This window comes from Triticum urartu, chromosome 5A, assembly GCF_056163025.1.
Source record: "Triticum urartu cultivar PI428250 chromosome 5A, HENAU_Tu73, whole genome shotgun sequence".
Taxonomy (NCBI): Eukaryota; Viridiplantae; Streptophyta; class Magnoliopsida; order Poales; family Poaceae; genus Triticum; species Triticum urartu.
In genome coordinates this window covers 669116592-669139005 of record NC_141877.1, presented here as the reverse complement: position 1 = coordinate 669139005, position 22414 = coordinate 669116592, and the positions used below count along the sequence as shown (strand labels likewise).

General features: G+C 44.9%; 4 protein-coding genes and 1 pseudogene across 7 annotated transcripts; 2 read left to right on the top strand and 3 right to left on the bottom strand.

The window, feature by feature from the left end:
• The first annotated feature begins 3142 nt into the window (after nt 1-3142).
• Nucleotides 3143-6681, top strand: LOC125511531 (putative F-box/FBD/LRR-repeat protein At4g03220). Of its 3 annotated transcripts, XM_048676922.2 has the most exons (5): nt 3143-4210; nt 4285-4479; nt 4694-4985; nt 5919-5984; nt 6089-6681. In XM_048676922.2, exons 1-4 carry the CDS (start codon nt 3158-3160, stop codon nt 5954-5956), a joined length of 1578 nt encoding a protein of 525 aa, XP_048532879.2. In that variant the 5' UTR covers nt 3143-3157; the 3' UTR covers nt 5957-5984; nt 6089-6681. The 3 variants fall into 3 exon arrangements, with proteins under 3 accessions (XP_048532879.2, XP_048532880.2, XP_048532878.2); XM_048676923.2 differs by having other exon boundaries at nt 3143-4123; nt 5919-6681; XM_048676921.2 differs by having other exon boundaries at nt 5919-6681.
• A 131-nt stretch (nt 6682-6812) lies between these two features.
• LOC147973935 (uncharacterized) lies at nt 6813-8031 on the bottom strand. The gene has a single exon (XM_087522301.1). It carries the CDS (start codon nt 7853-7855, stop codon nt 7307-7309), a length of 549 nt encoding a protein of 182 aa, XP_087378427.1. The 5' UTR covers nt 7856-8031; the 3' UTR covers nt 6813-7306.
• Nucleotides 8032-9171: 1140 nt separating this feature from the next.
• LOC147973934 (uncharacterized) lies at nt 9172-11483 on the top strand. Its single transcript, XM_087522300.1, has 4 exons — nt 9172-10079; nt 10225-10419; nt 10593-10885; nt 11174-11483. Exons 1-4 carry the CDS (start codon nt 9195-9197, stop codon nt 11193-11195), a joined length of 1395 nt encoding a protein of 464 aa, XP_087378426.1. The 5' UTR covers nt 9172-9194; the 3' UTR covers nt 11196-11483.
• A 118-nt stretch (nt 11484-11601) lies between these two features.
• Nucleotides 11602-17644, bottom strand: LOC125511529 (putative disease resistance protein RGA4; annotated as a pseudogene). Its single transcript, XR_015603072.1, has 4 exons — nt 16692-17644; nt 16461-16593; nt 16108-16339; nt 11602-15159 (listed from the first exon to the last, which is right to left on the bottom strand). The product of XR_015603072.1 is annotated as a putative disease resistance protein RGA4 (transcript).
• Nucleotides 17645-18098: 454 nt separating this feature from the next.
• Nucleotides 18099-21461, bottom strand: LOC125511530 (Pentatricopeptide repeat (PPR) superfamily protein). Its single transcript, XM_048676919.2, has 2 exons — nt 21046-21461; nt 18099-20929 (listed from the first exon to the last, which is right to left on the bottom strand). The coding sequence occupies exon 2, from the start codon at nt 20916-20918 to the stop codon at nt 18597-18599; it is 2322 nt and encodes a 773-aa protein (XP_048532876.2). The 5' UTR covers nt 20919-20929; nt 21046-21461; the 3' UTR covers nt 18099-18596.
• Between the last annotated feature and the right edge of the window lie 953 nt (nt 21462-22414).

Below are 22414 nucleotides of genomic sequence, written 5' to 3'. Positions count from 1 at the left end.
TCAACTTGTGTGTCTAGGGGTGCCCCCTGCCCCCGTATATAAAGGATCAAGGGGAGGAGGCCGGCCGGCCCCTATGGCACGCCAAGGAGGAGTCCTCCTCCTAGTAGGAGTAGGACTCCTACTAGGAGGGGGAAAAGGTGGGGAGGGAGAAGGAAAGGGGGGCGCCGCCCCCCCTCTCCTAGTCCAATTTGTACCAGGGGGAGGAGGCACGTGGCCCACCTTTGGCTGCCCCTCTCTCTCTCCACTAAGGCCCATATGGCCCATTACTTCTCCCAGGGGGGTCCGGTAACCCTCCAGCTCTCCGGTTTTCTCCGAAATCACCCGGAACACTTCCGGTGTCCGAATATAGCCGTCCAATATATCAATCTTTATGTCTCGACCATTTCGAGACTCCTCGTCATGTCCGTGATCACATCCGGGACTCCAAACTAACTTCGGTACATCAAAACTCATAAACTCATAATATAACTGTCATCGAAACCTTAAGCGTGCGGACCCTACGGGTTCGAGAACAATGTAGACATGACCGAGACACGTCTCCGGTCAATAACCAATAGCGGAACCTGGATGCTCATATTGGCTCCTACATATTCTACGAAGATCTTTATCGGTCAGACCGCATAACAACATACGTTGTTCCCTTTGTCATTGGTATGTTACTTGCTCGAGATTCGATCGTCGGTATCTCAATACCTAGTTCAATCTCGTTACCGGCAAGTATCTTTACTCGTTCTGTAATACATCATCTCGCAACTAACTCATTAGTTGCAATGCTTGCAAGGCTTATGTGATGTGCATTACCGAGAGGGCCCAGAGATACCTCTCCGACAATCGGAGTGACAAATCCTAATCTCGAAATACGCCAACCCAACATGTACCTTTGGAGACACCTGTAGAGTACCTTTATAATCACCCATTTACGTTGTGACGTTTGGTAGCACACAAAGTGTTCCTCCGGCAAACGGGAGTTGCATAATCTCATAGTCATAGGAACATGTATAAGTCATGAAGAAAGCAATAGCAACATACTAAACGATCGGGTGCTAAGCTAATGAAATGGGTCATGTCAATCAGATCATTCACCTAATGATGTGATCCCGTTAATCAAATAACAACTCTTTGTTCATGGTTAGGAAACATAACCATCTTTGATTAACGAGCTAGTCAACTAGAGGCATACTAGTGACACTCCGTTTGTCTATGTATTCACACATGTATTATGTTTCCGGTTAATACAATTCTAGCATGAATAATAAACATTTATCATGATATGAGGAAATAAGTAATAACTTTATTATTGCCTCTAGGGCATATTTCCTTCACAATCTTGCGGTGTCCTTTCCCAGTGACAGCAGGGGCAACAAGGCATGTATTGTATTGTTGCCATCGAGGATAAACATATGGGGTTTATATCATATTGCTTGAGTTTATCCCTCTACATCATGTCATCTTGCCTAATGCGTTACTCTGTTCTTATGAACTTAATACTCTAGATGCATGCTGGATAGCGGTCGATGTGTGGAGTAATAGTAGTAGATGCAGAATCGTTTCGGTCTACTTGTCGCGGACGTGAAGCCTATATACATGATCATGCCTAGATATTCTCATAATTATGCACTTTTCTATCAATTGCTTGATAGTAATTTTTTTACCCACCATAATACTTATGCTATTTTGAGAGAAGCCATTAGTGAAACCTATGGCCCCCGGGTCTATTTTCCATCATATAAGTTTTCAATCTATTTTACTTTGCAATCTTTACTTTCAATCTATATCTAAAAAATACCAAAAATATTTATCTTATTATTTCTATCAGATCTCACTTTTGCAAGTGGCCGTGAAGGTATTGACAACCCCTTTATCGCGTTCGTTGCAAGGTTCTTATTTGTTTGTGTAGGTGCGAGACGACTTGCGTGTAGTCTCCTACTGGATTGATACCTTGGCTTTCAAAAACTGAGGGAAATACTTACGCTACTTTGCTGCATCACCTTTTCCTCTTTAAGGGAAAACCAATGCAGTGCTCAAGAGGTAGCAAACATCATGAACAATATAGCAAATGCATTTAACCCTAACCCACTTCTGATGCATAGGAATTTTACAAGAAAACAATTCATTGAAGAACAAGGTAACTAGCATAGGAAGGCATAACAAGTGCAACTTCAAAAGTTTCAACACATAGAGAGGAAACTTAGTATTATTGAGATATCCATAAGCATATATTCCTCCATCATAATAATTTTCAGTAGCATCATGAATAAATTCAACAACATAACTATCACATAAAACATTCCTTTTATGATTCACAAGCATAGAATTTTTATTACTCTTCGCATAAGCAAATTTTTCTCATTCATAATAGTGAAAGTAGCATATATAACTTGAACACTACAAATCGATTCTACATTAAAATAATTTAGTGAAATGATATTCATGATTATGATAAGTTTCACGAGAATAATTATCACTACACTACTTATAGCGTAAGTGCTATCAACAGTCATCATAAGTACCAATTTTGTTCTCATCATAATCAATTGAAACCTCTTCCAAAATAGTAAAATCATCACTAATTAGAGTTATGACCTCTCAAATCTATTTTTATCATTATAATAAGATCCAACACCCTCATTTTCGCAAAAAAACTTGTCTGACAACCATGGCTTAATCCTCCCCATTCTTCCAAACCTCCTTTCCTATCTCTTCTCTTCCCCCAATTCTTCGTCTAATTTTAGATCTTCTTTTATTAATAATGTTTTTGGTACTCACAAATGCATGCAGGTTAGTATCAAATGTTAAGTGTGCAATTAACATCATATCAAATATCAAGGTCTGTACTAATAGTAGCATAACTAACATATACTCTTTCCGTCCGGGATTGTTTATCGCAAAAGTGAATATAAATGAATGTATTTAAAATTAAAATACGTCTAGATACATTCATTTCTCTGACAAGTTCTGAATGAAGGGAATAACTAATATCCTATCTGATACCGACATGTAATTAATTTTGTTTCTAATAGTACTATTAATGTTGTGTGCGTATTTATTAATACTTCCTTCATTCCGAATTATTTGTCGTAGATATAGATGTATCTAGATGTATTTTAGTTCTACATACATTTATTTTTACGACAAGTAATTTGGAACGGACTGAAGTATGAAGAAAGGACATTTTGGCCAGAGCAAAGGTCGGCTTTGGGGATTTTCCATGGAGAAGGGGGAAGTAGTACGCCGTACCAAGCTCGGTCCAGCCGCCGGCGGCGGCGGAGGACGAGGAGGAGGAGCACGCCGTCCCAAGATGGGTCCAGGCGGCGGAGGAGCCGACCTCATCAGCGCCCTCCCGGAGGATCTGCTTCTCCAGGTCCTCGGGTGCCTCCGATGCGCCCGCGCCGCCGCGCGCACCAGCATCCTCTCCCGCCGGTGGCGCGGCCTCTGGACCCGCCTCCCCGACCTCGTCTTCCGCGGCGTCGCGCTCCGCTCCCTCCAAGCGGCGCTCGCCTCGGTCCAAGCCGCGGCCGGCCCCGTGGGGGTGACCCTCCTCGACATGTGCGTTCCCGACGCGCTCCTACACTCCGTCCGCGAGTACGACATGCCCCCGCTGCTCCACGCCGCCGCGGCGCTCTCGCCGGTGGACCTCCGCCTCGCCGTGGGGGAGGGCACGCAGCGCCTGTACGTGCAGGTGGAGGTGCCCCGCCTCCCCCGCGCCATCTCGGTGGAGCTTCAAGGCCTGGATCTCGTGTTCGCCGACCCGCGCCGCAGCTGGCTGGGGTTCCCCGCGCTGGAGACGCTCTCCCTCACCGGCTGCCGCGCCAACCTCACGGACCTGGTCCTCCGCTGCCCGCGCCTGCGCGTCTTCAGACTCAGGGAGGACCACGGCGCCCACCACATGAACATCATCATCAGGTCCTCGTCGCTGCAGGAGCTCCATGTGGACACCAGGATCCCCTTCACCTACCGCATCGACATCAGGGCGCCCGCGCTCAAGCGATTGGCCATGTCCTTCAGCACCAGCGACAAGATCATTGTGCTGGTGTCCGTTTTGGCGCCAATGCTGGAGACGGTCTCATGGCGCTGCACCTATTCCACAGTGTCTGCCCGGCTTGGTCTTTGGGGCCTCTCAGAGGTGAGGTTACAGACGGAGGAGAACAATGGACATGGCGGGCAGCTTCCTCCTCACGTCAATGTCCTGTCGCTCTTCGTGGCTGCAGATGTATGTCACTCGAGATTCGCCAACTAAACTGAAAAATTATTTATTTATGATGTCCCGCCGAATTGGTTTTGTAGGATTCATATGAGTTTCCAGAGGAAGTCAGCCTTAGGACGGAGATAGAGAAACATATGGTTACCCATTTCTCTGTTTTGGAGCTACGTGTCGAAACGTGGGGGCATGTTTTTGGAGCATTTGCATTGCACATCCTTGAAATGGATCAGATTTCCACTGCTATACAAAGCCTTAAAGTCATCCTGCTGAGTTCAGAGGTAGGAAATTCATCCATGTGCTTGTATATTTATGGTGTATTCCCTCTGTAAACTAATAAAGATCATTTAGTGATTTAAACAATCTTATGCTGTATTAGTTTACAGACGGAGCAGTATATAGTACTTGCTCTCTCAATAAAAAGTTTCCAACCGTCAAGCATCTATCTATAATATGTATACATTGTACTAGTAATTTTCATGTTATTATTTTTAGGATGATGAAGCATGCCCACAAAATTGCCCTTGTGAGGAGCCCAGTAACTGGAGAAGCCAAACTATCTCCTTGACCAATCTTGAAAAAGTGGAAATCAAAGGCTTCCAAGGAGAAGGTCATGAGTTTGATTTCTTGAAACTGGTATTTAGATGCGTACCAATGCTGAAAACAATGTCTGTGAGGCTGTCAGATGAGGTCACAGCAAGTAACGACGATTGCTGCAAGAAAATACATGACGTCTTCAAGATGTATCCTTTTGTGGAATGCAATGTGATTGTGGATCTTAGTCCTGGTAAGTAGATTTGGAATGCAAGATTAGCATTCTTCTAAATTCATGCTTGGTGTATATATTCTGCTCTGAAACTCTTATTTACCTGTTTTATTTTGTTAGCGCCTTTCATGTTGTGCGAGTTCATACGATGCTTCCAAAGTGTCGTTGACATGCTGATTGTTCATTTCAGGCCAGCTTAGTTTTAGCTTGCTCTTGCTCTTTAATCTTTTTGTTTGCTGCAGAAATGTCCATTGTGATGGTCCTATGTTTTGGCAATGTGTTTGCCTTGGAGGAGTAGACCCTTAAATCTATATTCATCCATGCTATCAGATGATTTGTTGTTTGTCTAGGCCACTGAAAATTTTGGTTTTGACCCCAATAAATGTCTGAACATGCTATGTTAGTGATGTTTTTTCTTTAAGAGAATATTGCTTCTGAATTTGTGTCCATACAGTTTATTTCATGCAAAATGACAGGTGCTGAATGATGAAATTGGAGATAAGAAGTATTGTAACTTTCTAGTCTATGCATGCATCTTTTTGTTATTGGCAATATTCTTTATTCGTCGCACTCTGGTTTTGGACCACTAGGATTCAGTAGCCAATAAAGAATTTTCTGGATTGGCTGAAGTTATGTGTCTTAGTATTAGATTTCTATGTAGGCCTAGAGAGAAAATTTAGAAGTATTCTCAAACAGGCATATGAAAAGAGATTGACAGCTCTTCATTGTTTTAAGTTATTTTAAACTGCTTCAGATATTTATGTGATTAGTAAAAAAATAAGAAGTTATAGTTATATTTTGTTGAACAAGTTCTTGGTTGTTGTTTTCTCCATGCTGTCACTACTTTATGATTTTAGTTGCTATGGACAACAATCTCTATACATACAACGGCACTACGTTTCCATACCGAGGAGCTGACTGAAACTGGTGTTGATTCACCTTGTTCGCACGCAGAGTCAACAGACAGCAGCCATGGTGGTGCCTCGACATGATCCTCAGTTGCCACATTTGCCGAATCAGGTGGGTTGTCAAAGAGACCGTCTTCTACCGTGCTGGCTGACTCCACTAGCTACCTAGTTCCAGGATTTTGCTTGGTGGCTTGATATGTTATTTTGCTATTGCAGTGGAGCCACAGGCACGAAATGTTGCGCTCTTAGTTAATGCATTAGCGGTAGCCATTGCCTGATTGCGTAGCAATTACCAGATTTAGTGGACTCAACTTATGTCAGCCTGCCCAAGTGATGTTCTGTAAGCCTATTATGGCTTGTATGCTTTTCTTGGCCAGCATGTTCCTGATTAGCAAACTCGGTATGGCACTACATGGTCGTTTAAGGCATCACTGCTTAAAATGTTGGAAGGAAAAATGAAGTTGCATACTACACTAAAACATCTGGCGCACAACTGCGTTGTCAAGTGTTGCGGAAATGGGTAGCACCTACAGTGGCCAGAGCTTTTCATGATGCCGTCGCCTCATTGTGGCCTCAACTGGGTGTGATGAAGCCTGTTGGAGTTGAGTTTGTGCTTTGGTTCATTTGATGCTCTGTACCATCCTAATCAAACTAGCCTCAGATTCAAACTGCAGCAATCTGGAATAGTTTCTGTGCATTCCGGATGGGTTGATCCCATGGTTGTCTGAATTTTATGTAGTATGAAAAGGTTTGTGACATTCCCATATGAAAAAGATTTGCTGTTCTTGCTAAGGAAATTGTGTCCTTGAGATCTTTGGTTCGGTTACAACAGTGAACCAGCTTTACAAATAACCATTCGTTGTTGTAAAGCTGGTTTCCTGCCACTGAATATGAGTTACAAACAGTGAGCCAGCTTTACAGATGATTCAAGAATAAATTACAGTAGCAAGCAATGTTGTAGCCATAGCTTGTCAAATTTTCTCAGATACACCAATGCATGGTTCCAAACACGGTCTCAATCAAACAAAATTATACGTACATGAAGATAACACATGCATTCAGATACAATCTGAGATATTTGGTCCAGTTACATTATGCCAACACTATCATTTCATTTGAATATCTGGCTCTAGAGATAAATCCATACATCTCCAGCGTTGCTCATTCTATCATACTGTCCATTGAGAGCTTCAAAATTCGGGACAAAATAGACAAAGATAAAAACTGAATGTCGTTTGGACACGTGGGCAACAACACATACCATGTTCTTGGAAGCTCAAGACATGTACTATCACTTGAGAATACAAATGGTACGATATATAACAGACGACACACATTATATTAAGTCCAAGGGGAGCATCTAATAGTCCAAACTGTCTGTCAGTAAATGATCATGCCTCATTGTGTGTCTTCAGAAGCCACATAATTGGGCATCTAATCTACTAGAGGCATTGCCCATTGGTAGACATCCAGCGGGTCTTCCCCATGGCCGTGAAGCTGAAGGCGCTGTCGTTGCACCCACAGCAAAGAAGAGATCTCCTGCATGTTCTCTGTCAACCACAGCTGTTGCAAGCTTGCCAGTGCCTCGACACGCCTCAATGTCCGGCAATCATTTATGCGTAGCTCCCTCAGTCGAGGAAGGTTCGAGAGCCTCTCCAGGACTTGACATCCCGAGATCAAGAAGCTCTCCACGAAAGGGAGGTCCTCCACTGCCTTCAAGCAACTTGCTCCAATAATAAAGAGCTCTTTCAGGTTGGTGGCCTCCGGTCCAAGCTGTCGTGGGAGAGCTCTTAGCTTGGGGCAGCCAAGAAGCTCCAACCTCTTCAGGCATGGCAGCAGCTGCATCGGGGGAGACGTCGCAGTCACTCCCCCTTCTGTAGCTGCTGCCATTGCATCTTCTTCTTCAACAAAGGACCACTCGCTCCAGTTGGGCATGTCTTTGATGACGAGGTATTCGAGCTTGGGGAAGGCAACTGCCTCCATGGATTCTATGGGATTAGCCTCCCCGCATCCAACAAATTCGGGTCCGATCTTGGTAATTGCGGTTGCTCCAACAATTTTCAGATATCTCAGGCTGGCTAGCTGCCAAATTGCTGGAAGATGCGCACAGTATTTGCAGTCGATAAGGTTCAAATATGTTGTTGAAGACAAATGGATAATGGTACCAAGCCAGGTGGGATACCTTCGACCAAAGAATTTAACAATAATAAGCTTTTCCAAGTTGAGTGGAGGGACTAGCTGCTCAAAAATCTTCTCAATATTGCTGATATCATCTGAATTTGGTTCTTCTTTACGTTGACTGCACCAAAGATTCAAAATTTGAGATACTTTTTGTCCCTGCCAAATTGGATTAGTTGCAGGATGACCACTGCAGGGACCCGGTTGCTTTCTTTCAAAAAATACAGGGACCCGATTGCTTTTATACCACGGTAGTTAACAGTCAAACAATCAGAGCTCTTACACGCGGGCCCGATGTGTCAGAATTGCGATCAATTATAGAACACCCCGGTCACTTAGGTTTTTTGAAACAGTCGACGCTGATTCTGGTAGTTATCAGCCACAAACAAAAATTTGATAGTTTTTTTAAACCCTAACACGAAAAGTGGTAGTTTTATGCTATTCACTCGCCTTGTGAGTGACCAGTAGAGGAGTCCAAATTCATTTGGGCACCCGGAAGGACTTGGCGTCGATAGGAGAACAACGTTGTTGTGACACTTGGACAGTATGATGTGTGGATTGTGCCCAAAGAAATGTTTGCTATACTATGCGTCTTAACTGCTGTTTGTTGAGCCAGATGCATATAACCAGTGAGCGTTGTGCTTCAAAGGAGCTTTTCGTACAGACTTATCTCTTTCTATACCTTCACTACTAAGTCATGGTTCTTTATGGCACTCAATTTGTGGTTAAATAGTTATATAGAAGGATCGTGACATCCCCAGCCCATCAAGATTACTTGGTTCTGATATTTGTATTTTCTGAATTTATAGTAGGCTTTTCGGCAATATTTGTTCAACGGTAGGAGAAATTCCCTTCAACTACAAGGACGTATGTAGTTTGGTATCTCAGAGGCACTCATCGGGGTGAGTGTATGAGTGGGTTGTAGTCGTGTTTAATAAAAAAAGAATCACGGATCCTTGGTGATTAAGTTTCTGACATGCTAGATATTTGTAGCTGGTGCATTTACTTCCCGCCTACCTGAAAGCTACATGGCTTGATCCGAAGACACGGTTTTAAAGCTCACAAAGCGTAAGTGTACGATGTGGGGATTGATTTTCCAAGGAGATGGATGTGGGAGCACCCGACCTCATCACCGCCCTCCCGGATGGTATGCTTGTCGAGATCCTCGTCCGCCTCCGCTGCCCCCGCGCCGCCGCGCGCACCGGCGGCCTCTCCCGCTCGTGGCGCGGCCTCTGGACCCGCCTCCCCATCCACGTCTTCCGCGGGGTCGCGCTCGGCTTCCGTCCAAGCGGCGCTCGCTTCGATCAAAGCCGAGGGCGGCCCCGGCGCGAGCGTGACGCTCCTCGACATCTCCGTTCCGGAGGCGTCCCTCTCCGAATCGGAGTTGAGAGAGCGCGTCCCCAAGCTCCTGGACGCCGCTGCGGAGCTCTCGCCGGTGGAGTTCCGCCTCGCCGTCTGGGAAAACACGCCGTTCAAGTACGTCAAAGTGGTCGTGCCCCGCTTCCCACGCGCCACCTCGGTGGAGCTGCAAGGGCTGGATCTCGCCTTCGCCGACCAGCCATGCAGCTGGCTGGGGTTCCCCGCGCTGGAGAGGCTCTCCCTCACGAGCTGCCGCGCCGTCCTCACCAACCTGCTGCGCCGCTGTCCGCGGCTGCGCGTGTTGAGGCTCAGGGATGATCTTCTTGTCTGTCAACACTTAAACATCATCATCAAATCCTCGTCGCTGCAGGAGCTGGATGTGGAGAACAGGGTCCCCTTCCTGCACCGCATCCACATCCACGCACCTGCGCTCAAGCGATTGGCCATGTCCTTTGCCAGCAGCAACAACATCATTGTGTCGGTGTCCGTTTCGGCACCAGTGCTGGAGAAGGTCTCATGGCACTGCAGGTATTCCACCGTGTCCACCGGGCTTGGTGTGTCTGTCGGCCTTGGCCCTTGGGGCCTCTTGTCTGTGAGATTACAGACGGCAGAGACCAATGGACAGGTTCATCCTCACGTCCATGTCCTGTCGCTGTTCGCTGCCGCCCATGTATGTCGCTCAATTTCTCAGATTCGCCAACTATAAGCTACTACGTACTCCCCCTGTAAAGAAATATAAGAGCGTTGTGATCTAGACGCTCTTATTTTCTTTACAGAGGGAGTAGCTGATATAACCGCCAAATTGTTTCTTGTAGACTTCATATAGATTTTCAGAGGGGCTCAACCTTACGACGGAGATAGAGAGACATATGGTTACCCTTTTCTCTGTGCTGGAGCTACACGTCCAAACGTTGGGGCATGTTTTTGGAGCATTTGCATTGCATATATTTGACATCGAACGGATCCGCACTAATACAGAAAGCCTTAAGGTCATCCTGATGAGATCAGAGGTAGGAGTAGTTAATTTATCCATGTGCTTGTATATATAATCCATTTGCTTGTATATATATAGTACTTGCTCTCTCAACAAAAAACTTGCCAACTATGAAGCATCTCTCTACTTATGATGTACTAGTATATATACACACATTAATTCTAGTAATTTTCATGTTGTTATTTTTAGGATAATGAAGCATGCCCAGAAAATTGCGCTTGTGAGCTGCCCAATAATAACTGGAGAAGCCAAACTATCTCCGGGACCATGACCAAACTTGAAAAGGTGGAAATCAAAGGATTCCAAGGAGAAGACCATGAGTTTGATTTCTTGAAGCTGATATTTAGCTGCGCACCAAATCTGAAAACAATGTCTGTGAGGCTGTCAGATGATATCGCGGAAAGCAACGATTGCTGCCAGAAAATACATGATGTCTTCAAGGCGTATTTCATGGAATGCAATGTGGATGTTCGTTCGCCTTGGTAAGCTGCCTTTGAAGATTGTCATCCTTCTGAATTCTGTTGAGCATGTTCTGCGTTGTTTTCCTCTATGCTGTCACTATGCTACTCCCTCCGTCCCAAAATAAGTGTCGTCGATTTGGTACAACAAAGTTAGTACAACTTCATACTAAATCTGCGACACTTATTTCGGGACATAGGGAGTATGATTTTATTTGCTGTGGACAGACATCTCTGTGGATACAATGACATCACATTTCCATACCGAGGTGCTGACTGAAATTGGTGTTGCTTTACCTCCTTCGCGTGCAGGGTCAATATGCAGCTGCCATAGTGGTGCGCCGACATGATGATCTTCATTGTCATGTTTACCAGTTCAGGGGCTCATCGAAGAGATCGTTCTATCCCGTGTCGACCGACTCCACTAGCTAGCTGGTTTCAGGATTTTGCTTGGTTGCTTCATGTTATTTTGCTAATAATGCAGTGTGGAATTGTTCATGGTGTCCAGTTCGTCAACTGAGTGCGACGAGTTGATCACATGGTTGTTGTCTGAATTTCATGTACTATGAAAAGGTTTGTGACATTCCCATATGAAAAGGTTCTCATCTTCTTGCTCAGGAAATTGTGTCCTGAGATCTTTGGTTTATTTACAACAAGGAACAGTTATTTGTAAAACTGGTTCTCCGACACTGAATATTACATGAGTTATGAACAGTGAGCCGGCTTTCCACATGATTCAAGAATAAAATTGTAGCAAGCAATGTTGTAGGCATAGCTTGTCAATTTTCCCAGATGCACCAATATTATGCACGGTCTCAATCAAACAAAATTATATACGAAGGTGACCCATGCATTCAGATACAATCTGAGATATTTGGTTCAGTTACATCATACCAACACCGCCATTTGAAAATTCAACTCTAGAGATAAACCCATACATATCCAGCTTCAAAATTCGGGACAAAACAGACAAGAGAAAAACTGAATGTCGCTTGCACACAGAAACTGGCTACCACCAGCTTACACTTGAACACACACCGTATTCTTGGAAGCTCAAGACATCTACCATCACTTGAGAACACAAATGGCACGATAAAACAGAGCACGCACATTACCGAGTCGAAGCAGAGCATCTAATAATCCAAACTGTCTGTGCCTTGAGATGCCACCACAAATTGGGCATCTAATCTACTGAAGCCATTGGTAGACATCCAACGGGTCTTCCCCATGGCCGTGAAGCTGACGGCACTGTTGTTGCAGCCCTGGCACCCATAGTAAAGAAGAGATCTCCAGCGTATTCTCTGTCAACCACAGCTGCTGCAAGCTTGCCAGCCCGTCAACATGCCACAATTCTGGGAAATCATTTATACGTAGCTCCCTCAGTCGAGGAAGGTTCGAGACCCTCTCCAGGACTTGACATCCCGAGATCAAGACACTCTCCACGAAAGGGAGGTCCTCCACTGCCTTCAAGAAGCTTGCGCCAATAATAAAAAGCTCTTTCAGGTTCGTGGGAGAGCTCTCAGCTTGGGGCAGCCAAGAAGCTCCAACCTCTTCAGGCATGGCAACAGCTGCATCGGGGGAGACGTCGCAGTCACTCCCCCTTCCGTAGCTGCTGCCATTGCATCTTCTTCTTCTTCAACAAAGGACCACTCGCTCCAGTTGGGCATATCTTTGATGACGAGGTATTCAAGCTTGGGGAAGGCAACTGCCTCCATGGATTCTATGGGATTAGCCTCCCCGCATCCAACAAATTCGGGTCCGATCTTGGTAATTGCGGTTGCTCCAACAATTTTCAGATATCTCAGGCTGGCTAGCTGCCAAATTGCTGGAAGATGCGCACAGTATTTGCAGTCGATAAGGTTCAAATATGTTGTTGAAGACAAATGGATAATGGTACCAAGCCAGGTGGGATACCTTCGACCAAAGAATTTAACAATAATAAGCTTTTCCAAGTTGAGTGGAGGGACTAGCTGCTCAAAAATCTTCTCAATATTGCTGATATCATCTGAATTTGGTTCTTCTTTACGTTGACTGCACCAAAGATTCAAAAATTTGAGATACTTTTGCCTCCTAACAATGAAGAATTTGCCGTACTAGGAGCTGCTCTTTCCAATTTGATCATGTGAAGCTGCCTTAGCTGCCAAAGATGCCCTAACTCTTCCAACTTCCATCCATCTTGTGTATTAGCGTCATCACTTGTACCACCAATAGGAAATCCTTCCAGATCATTGAGGAATTCTAGTTTACCTATCCCTTTTGGCACCTGATTTATCGGTGTACCACCTAGACCAAGGTGCCTTAAATTGCACAATTGTGTGATCGAAGAAGGAAGGCTGTGCAGAGCTTTGCGCCTTTGCAAGTTCAGTATCTGAAGGTTTGTCAAAGAACCGATTGACTCTGGAAGACAAGATATGGCTGTCTCATCTAGATCAAGAAGTCGTAGATGGATCAAACCACCAACACAATCTGGAATGCTTTTTATAGATGAACCAGTCAGATCTAAAACTCTGATGCATGGTAGCCTCTTGAAAATTGTATTTTCAACACTCAATTTCTTAGTAGAATGAATTAACAGTGTCCTTGCTCTAATCTTCTCTTTGTCCACATTGGGGAGCATTAAAGAATCTTTGTCAGTGACAACTGAAACACGCCGTAGCTTGGACAGAGTTGTAACCTGTAATGATTGTGGGTCACCACAATAATTTTCGTCTCTTGAAAAGTGTTGAGCAAGTTGCCTCAAGAGATCATGCATTTTGCACATGCTACGGTCAAAACGCAAAGGGTCTAGTTACAGTAGATTCCTATACATCAACTCATAGTAATATTCTTCAGCTGTATCTTCCAGAAGTTGTTCTTTATGCTCCTCAACAAAGCCTTCAGCAATCCAAAGCCTGATAAGATCATCACGGTACATGTACTGATCTTCTGGATATAAGGTCAAATAGGGGAAGCATTGCTTCAAATGCCGTGGCAGATCATCGTAACTCAAATACAGAGCACCTCTGAGCTCGATTGGAAGATTGCACATAGACCATGCACTTCTCTCCATAATCTTTCTCCACTCATTCTGAGTTCTCTCTTTAGTTGCTAGAACACTAGCAGTAACTTTGATTGCAAGGGGAAGTCCGCCACATTTACACACAATTTCCAAGCCTATATGCCGAAGGTTTTGCACATCATTTTCTTGATTAATGTTCATACTCTTCCAGAGCAGTTCCCATCCTACATCTAATGCCATCAACTCAACTCGATGCACATCCTCCACCCCAATTACATGTGCAACTGTATCATGTCGAGTGGTTACTAGAATTACTCCGGTTGCAGCAGCATGTAATGGAACTCTCAGCAGATTGGTCCACACCTGAGGCTGCCAAACATCATCTAGCACAAGAAAGAAACTTTTTCCTCGAATGGCCTCTGCAAGCTTGCTGCTGAGCTCTCCCACACTTTCACCTTGCTCTTGATGTACACCAAAATTTCGAACCACTTCTTTCAATAGAGCGACTTCAGAGTACTCCTGAGAAACACAGATCCATGCTCGGTTGCTAAATGCTCCTTTTATTTTTTGGTCATTATATATTTTCTGAGCCAGAGTTGTCTTCCCAACCCCTCCTGTTCCAGTAATACCAACCTTGTACGCCTTCCTTTTCTTTTGTGGAAGCACCAGTTCAACCAACCTTGTGCAAGCATGTAAAGTTTCCTTTCCCACAAGATTAGGCTCCACAAGGTGGCAAGTTCTCATCTGCTTCACCAGTGGAGCTTCCGCTTTATGCTGCATAGTGCATACTCTGGAGCTTTAAAAATCTTGCCCCCAACTCTGAAATCTTCTCAGGTTCTCCATTGAAATCTCTGATTTTTATGGCAACATCATGACGTTTCTTACAATTGGGAATGCATGTGAAAAATGAAATTCCACCACATTTGGTTACCTTCGTTGATGAAGAATTATGTTCAGCTAGTAACTTGCCTCCTTCAAATCTCACCAAGTCGATAATGTCATCAGCATAATACATAGCATCTTTCAGCTCACCAAGCCAATTGTTGACTGCTGACTCTTCTGTCCTCCTTTCTTCAGCATCATTGAGAAAGCATTGTATTTGAGTCATTGTTCGCTGCAGGTCTCTAAGACCTTTATTTACCCCTAGAATAAGAACCGCCTCTTCTTTAATTATTTCTTGCAATCTTTTGGCACATGATCCAACAAGAGATCCCAGTATGGCTGCCATCAGACAAACTTGATGAGTTTAATCCACCAATTTACAAATGAATTTCTCTGGAAGTGTTGGCAAATTTGCAGGCTGGCAACAAATACACAACATGTGTTAATACGGTTCAAAAGGTAGACAATGTTCACTAAATTCATTCCTCAAAAAGAAAGTTAACTAAATTCATATCCTTGTAACTGAAAGTCAGAGACAATGACATTGGTTTGCTGTTTAAATCCTGAATAAAATAGTCTACAGGAGGCTGAGCTACGGAACTTCAATAATGGCTCTAGTGCGCTTTGCACAGCATGCATGTCAGTACAAGTTCTGAACAATGGGACCAGCCAATCACTTAGGCTTTTGTACTGTATAGTATAGTAGCGTAAGTAGGAACGTTATTAATGCATGCATAATGCAAATAGACAGAGTAATTTGATCATAAATCAATATACTCAACTCCACAGGAAAGGTGCAAGGAAAAAAAAATCTGCATCCATGTTTGATAAATTCAACAGTAGCGTGTACCCGCTTTTGCTATTTTAGCTTTTACTATTGAAGTATCAACCCTTGACTTAGCATTGTGTCCTTCTGTTCTATATCATTTCTTTTAGTCCATAAGTTACTATGATTCCTTCCGTATGTTTTACTAAACCTCAAGTAATATTCAATTAGTTCAACCATCATGAGATTTCTAGCAGTTCAATCTTTATCTGGTTATCCATCTTAAAGACAAATAACTCTAATTAATTTTTTTACCTGTTCATTAACCAGTTAACTTGCCGATTAATCCTTACTCGTAGGGTCACCGAGTAGGCAATAAACTGATAAATCATCCAATTAATTGATTAAATGGCTAATTAACTTGCCAATTAGCCTATTAATCCCCTACTCGCCAGCCAACCGAGCAGCTACCAGTTAGCGATTTCCTCAACAATGATTTTTTCTCACGGTAGCATAGGAGTCACAATAACACATTTCATTTCATTGTAGTAATACCATGGAAAGAAAGATGGAAGATCTGGAATACAGTACAAATATTACCTTTGAAACCAACCTTAAAGCAAGAAATAAATAGTTGGTAACACCAGCCGATAAACACGGAAGCAGATTGCTCCAGTGGTCAACCAATCACCACTTTAAGATCTCGATCAACCCATGACTACTTAAGATCTCGATGGCCGAACCCAAGGAAGATGGAAGGTAATTGGTTGACTAGACTGACATATAGAAGAGATAGCAGAGGATTGTCAGCAAATAACCAAAGGAAGCCGCACTGCAACACATATAGAAGGGGAAAAAGAGAAGGTGAAGTATGCTTCCCTTGAAAGAAAACTGCTTCAATGAATACAACAAAAAGTAACACTAAATAGAGCTATCTGAACTAGAGAAAATACCTGAATAAGTTAAATTGATTAGACTGCTGCAGCAGAACAGGATGTGTTCGAATGAATTGTTCCCTCCCAACAGGATATCTTTGCTAAGCAGTCCAACAAAAATAAGAACAGGCTCACCAATCATGAAACGAGTCTGCGCGATCAGCAGGTGCAAGTAAGGTATGAGTTCAGAAAGGTTAAGATAAGAAGAAGGATGAAATGTCTACTCTATTGATTAAAGGATATGCTTACTAGATATCAAGAGAATGGATGCAGAAATGAGCAGAATGTTGAGAACTGAATGGACGCAGTGAAATGGTTGAAAACTGAAGAGTATTTTCCTACTGAAGCATCGGCTTCTTCCCCGCGAAAGATAAGAAGAACCATTTTCTTATATCACACTAACAGTGAGGGGAGCTTGCATAAACTATGTCCACTAGATAGCACAGTCCAAAAAGTCTGTTCTGTAGTATTATTTTTACTATAGGATGGCATTGGCTCTGATGCAACCATTCATTAATAAGCAAGCCTGCAGCTTGCTTACTGGCCGTGATGGATGATGATGCACAGAACCAGCAAGCAGGTAAGACTCTGATCTGTTTACCTCGTCAAGATTCAATCAGCAAATGTGAAACCTGGTGCATGTGTCAGCTTGAGATTTGTCTCTGAGAAATAGGCAAGTTGCACAATTAAAAAAATCCTGGGAATACATTAATTGATGCAATTTAATATGCAAATGAGGACAAAAACAGGCCATCAACTAATAAACCAGCAATGATCAGGCATGATTAAGAAAGCTGGTTTTGTTCAGATGTCGTGATTGCTTGTATACAGTTAATCAAAAGACTGACTCATATGATTTGTACATGCCCTACACATTAGTCAGAACTAAAGGCAGGCGAGACACATGATGGTTAGTGACTTACTGACGGGTACGAAATATTTGCTACAATAAGTGAGCTAGGTTTTTTCCTTACGAAGAAAGGGTGAGATCTGTTAAATCAAAGTAGGGTTACAATCATCATCAATGAGACGCAAACAAGTACATAAGCTGACAGAAGAACATAGTTTGTCAATATTCTTAGATACAATGCATGGTTCAAAACACGATCTCAATCAAACCAAATTATACTCCCTCCGCCCAGAAATAACTGTCGCTCAACGGATGTATCTAGCACTGAAATACGTCTAGATACATCCGTTTAAGCGACAGTTATTTCTGGACGGAGGTATACCTACATATACAGTCTGAGATATTTGGTTCAGTCGCATCATATGAACAGTACTATTTGAAAAAGATGACTAGATATATTTGGTCACAAAATTTGCATACAAAAAAGACAAGTAGTATTATCAACAACTGTTAGTATCATAGAATAATTACGAACAAAAAAGACAAGTAGTATTATCTAGATGCATAGCCAGAAAAGGTAAATTTGCCTATTACATAAGCACAAATTGTAGCAAATTTGGTTATATCACTGGTAACAAAATATCCTTTTCCCACGGAGGAAAAAATATCTTAACTGAAACCTTAACACTAGTGCACAGACCATGTTAACTTACAAAACAAGACAAATCCGTTGCTGACATCTTTTTTCCATAGAAGCATCAATGCAGTTCCAAATAGGTCAAGGCTTATCAATATTATTCAAGTAATACCAAGTAAACCATGTATATTTTCTTGTTATATCATTGCACGCTCACATCATCCTTCCATCCAACGACCTGTTTCAACTTGAACACTGGACAGCATTGCATACAGATTTTCCGCTGCTGTTCTATGTTCATGTACATCTTGTCTCAGATTGTACATACACGTATGGCTAGGTCCACTAGAACAAATGGCTATTGCAGAACTTCAACTCAAAAACAACATACCAAAACTGGACGACATTGGCCACCGGGGTTTCTGATCTGGAGGAAGCATGATCTGGCAAGCGATTTATTCCTGTAGCACGGCAGCTGGCACAGCTACAAACCAGAATCATCATCCTCAGAGCAGGTCTATCTTCATGGGAAAGTCTAGCCTGATAATGAGATGGGGAGGGAACTGGGGAAGGATCAAAGATAGAGGCATCCATACATTGGTTTCCAACCATGCTAGTCCCAAAAACACTATGCCACACGTGCTTCAATGCTTCCAAAATCTCACTTTCATGTCAACCCAATCCATCTCTTGAAATGTAGTGCTGCTTCTCTCCTTATCAGTTGAGCTTCTGTTTGCACCTTAGGAGCCTTACCTTTGTACAATGTTCTATGATATTTAAGCCACAGGGACTTGTACTTGTATTTATCTATAAACATCTCGCACTTTTCCATCAATTCTATAACTTCCATTGCTCGAAGGAAGAAACCACCTCTCACAAAGCAATACAACAGAGAGTCCAACAGTTCCTGATCAAATTTCATCGAGTTGGAGTTGGCCAGAACTTTCATTTCGCCCCACAAATCTGTCACCTCCACATACTTGCCACCAACAGCAGCATAAGCAGTTACTAAACAATGGAAAGTTTGTGCATTTGGCGTGTGGCCTAAAACACGCATCTTGCTCAGTGCTTTGTGAGCATCGTGCATTAATCTCTTCTTACAGAAAAAATGTATAACATTGTTCCAGTCATGAAGGGCATGATTAACTGTATGGCCACTTTTGACTTCTTCCACTAGCTTAGCCGTCAAAGCAGCTTCATTGCTATCACAGCTTTGTACTAGCATCTCAAACTCCCTGTTAACAGATTTTTGAATGTTTGAGCTCTTCATCTCTTTAAAAAGATGGAGAGCGCCTGTGGTGTTATTGTGATGTGCCCTGGATTGTATCAAATCTTCGTAGCAGCTTGAATCAAGCTGGATTCCTGCCTGTTGAGCATCCTTCAAAAGTGCAGTTATATCATCTTCATGATTCTCCTCTTTGCAGTAAGCTTTTAGGAGTGACGAATAAATGGAAGAACCAACTCTAACTCCAGAAAATCTCATCTCGTCAAGAAGGTCATGTGCTTGCTCTAATAACCCAAGAGAAATGCATGCATTTATCACTTGTACAACAAAGGAGCTCTCAACAGACACAGGTGAATCCTCTTTGCTTGCCTTCACAAGAAACGATGCCAATGCACTGATCTTATCTGCTTCCAAGAAAGCTTTGACTAGTTTGGCATACATTGTTTCAGTTGGATGGAGGACACCATGTTCAGATTTTACCAGTCCAACCTGTTCCTGCAGCTTATCTGATAATAGCTTGTGTAATTCTCTCGCCTCTAATTCAAACCTTGCAAAGCTCTTATCTTTGAAGAATGAAGAGTAATTTTGCATTTGGCGATCAGTAGACAGAGGTTTATCTGGGGAACCTGAATTTTCAGGGCCCGTTTTCTCATAAGGAAGATACAATTTGTTAGATTCGACTGCTTCAAGAACTGCTTTAGCTGCTTCTAGTGACCGCTTTGCGTTGTTACCCTTTTTAAGCATATCCAGTACCATATCCACAGCAGAATCCAAATCCCCGAATTTCAAATGGCAGGAGAGCAGGCAATCATAGTACTGCCTGAACTCTGATTCACTGAGACCACAGGCCTCATCTACATGCCTCTTCAACTTCTGAATCTCATCTTTGTGTCCATTCTTTTCATATATGCGAGCCATGACAACCAACAAGCTGGCTTCAGGTTTCACCCCTATCCTAGGCATTAATTCGAGAAGCTGCTCCGCCTTTTTAGTAGTACCAAACAGGAGGGATGCAGTCAGAACAATGCTGAAGGTAAATGAATTGGGCTTCATTGCTAGCAGTGGACGGTTGCTCTTCTTCCGCGGATCAACTCTATTGTTCTGGAAAAGGTATCCGATCTCCATTACCATGTCGGCAGCAAGAAATGAGCCGGTTGCAGTCTGACACATGTGTGCTATAATTGCAGACCATGCTGCAACGGGTGGGTATGCTTCAATCTTCACCAGCTTCCTCACAACATTTACAGCAAGATAAGGAAGAGCGCACCGTGCAAGAATAAGGGACAGGTAAATCAGGGCCTCCTTCTCCAGCAGTTCATGCCTCTCTTGAAATGCGCGATCAACCACATTGTATGACTGGTTAAGCCTGTGAGTGTCACAGGTCGCCGCGAAGCCAGTGATGAGCTTGCTCAGAACAGACTTTCTCGGGAGCCCGTCCATGTGAAGGTGCTTCTCGTAGGCCCTCCACGCATCATCGAACCTCTGCTGGTCGGTCCCAGTTTCTATCTCCGATGCTAGCAGAGACGAGTCCCGGGCTTGGACGAGAACCGTTTCGGTAGCGGTGGAGAAGCAAGCGCCACGAGTAACGACATGCGATTTCCGGTTCGAGAATCCGGTATCTTTGCCACCGGTGCACTTGATAGCATCATGATACTTGTGGTCCAAGCTGTGAGAGGCAATACAGGGTGGCGGACAGGCGAGGAGCGCAAATACGGCACGGCCTGAACGCGGCCTTGCAGTACAGATTCTTGCAAGGCGGAGCATCTGCGTGTTGCCTGCCATGGATGGATAAATCAAATCAACGCGGTCTTGTACTACAGATTCAGCAAACGGCGGCGGTAACACTGAAGATTGTATTGGGGGAAATCAGCTCCCAAGATTGGGGATGTACCTCGGTTTGGCTACACGAAGAGTGGAAGCCGACACAGGCCGCAGCTGAGCGCCGCCTAATAATCCCCTCCCCGGCGGCATCCCTGGCCTCTGCTTCCTCCGCTCTCCATCCTCGGCGCCTGCCGAGCCGAGAGAGCAGTCGCGACAGAGATGGGGGCGGGCGACGGGCGACGGCGGCAATGGAGGCGCGGCGGCGTGTGGCGGGAGGGGGAGCACCGCAGCGGGTGGGAGTGGCGGCGGCGGGGAAGGGGGGCGAGCTCCGGGTAGGAGAGCGCCGGCGGCGGCGGGAGCGGCAGGCCTTGTTGGATTTGTTGGGCCTTGGGGCGAAACAAGTCCACGTAACCAGCCCAGGTCGTAAAAAAAATGCCCAGGTTCTGTACGTTGACCTGGCACGGTTGACAGTACCACGTCCGCCCAATTCCTCCCTTCCCCCTAAGAGCAACTCCAACTCCAGCGCTCAAGATGGACCGTCTCCTCCTCTGATGTCGTGGACAGGAGGCGCGCTCAATTACTCACGGTATTGGTCGGTCCACGTGTAGGCCTCCTCCGGCCAAGTGGGTGGAGGCAGAGAGCGCTTCCGCGTCGGCTCCGGCTCCGGCTTGGGCTCGACGGGCGACGGCGGTGGCAGAGGCGGGACGAAGAGCGGTGTGTGGACGGTGTCCCCCGCTGCCGACAAGGCAAGGGCTTACTCCAGACCATCCCAGTGCGCGTCCTCCTCGAGCCGGCTAGCCTCCTACGCATGCTGCAGGGCCTCCTTAAGGGCGGCTTGGTACTCCGCCTCCATTTCCTCCGGCTCTACCCGCGAGGGCGACAGTTGAAACGGTGGCGAGATGGCGTCGACGCCGACCCATCGTTGCTCCTCGTGTTCGAGGGCAAACCAAGCCTCCCAGTTGAGAGAGTCGGCGGCGTACTCGGGCATCCGTCGCTGCTCTGGCGTGAGCTGCGCCCAGCGCCTACGCACCCCCTCGTCGTGCGCCCGCTGGGATTCGCAGAACCGCCGGCATCGGGATCCGCTGCGGATCCAGGTGCCAGCGGTGCGGCAACGTGACGTCGGGGTAGGGCAGCGACTGCCTGTACTCCCAGTGCTACTGCGCTTGGTGCACCGGGATGTGCAAACGCCGGCGACATGGGCGGAAACACGCCGGCGGCGGAGGAGGAGCACGGGAGGATGAGGTGCCGAGGGTGCCATTGCCCTTGCCCTTCCCGCTGCTTCTGCCGAAGAGGCCCATTGCTTTGCTAGGGTTTTGGTGGCGTCGCCGGCGAGGAAGCACAAGGGGGTGGTGGGAGGGCAGATGTGGATGGAAGTGGATGAGGTCGGCCCCCGCCACACGTGTGGTTAAAAAATGACGCGTCCACTTGCTGACTAGTGG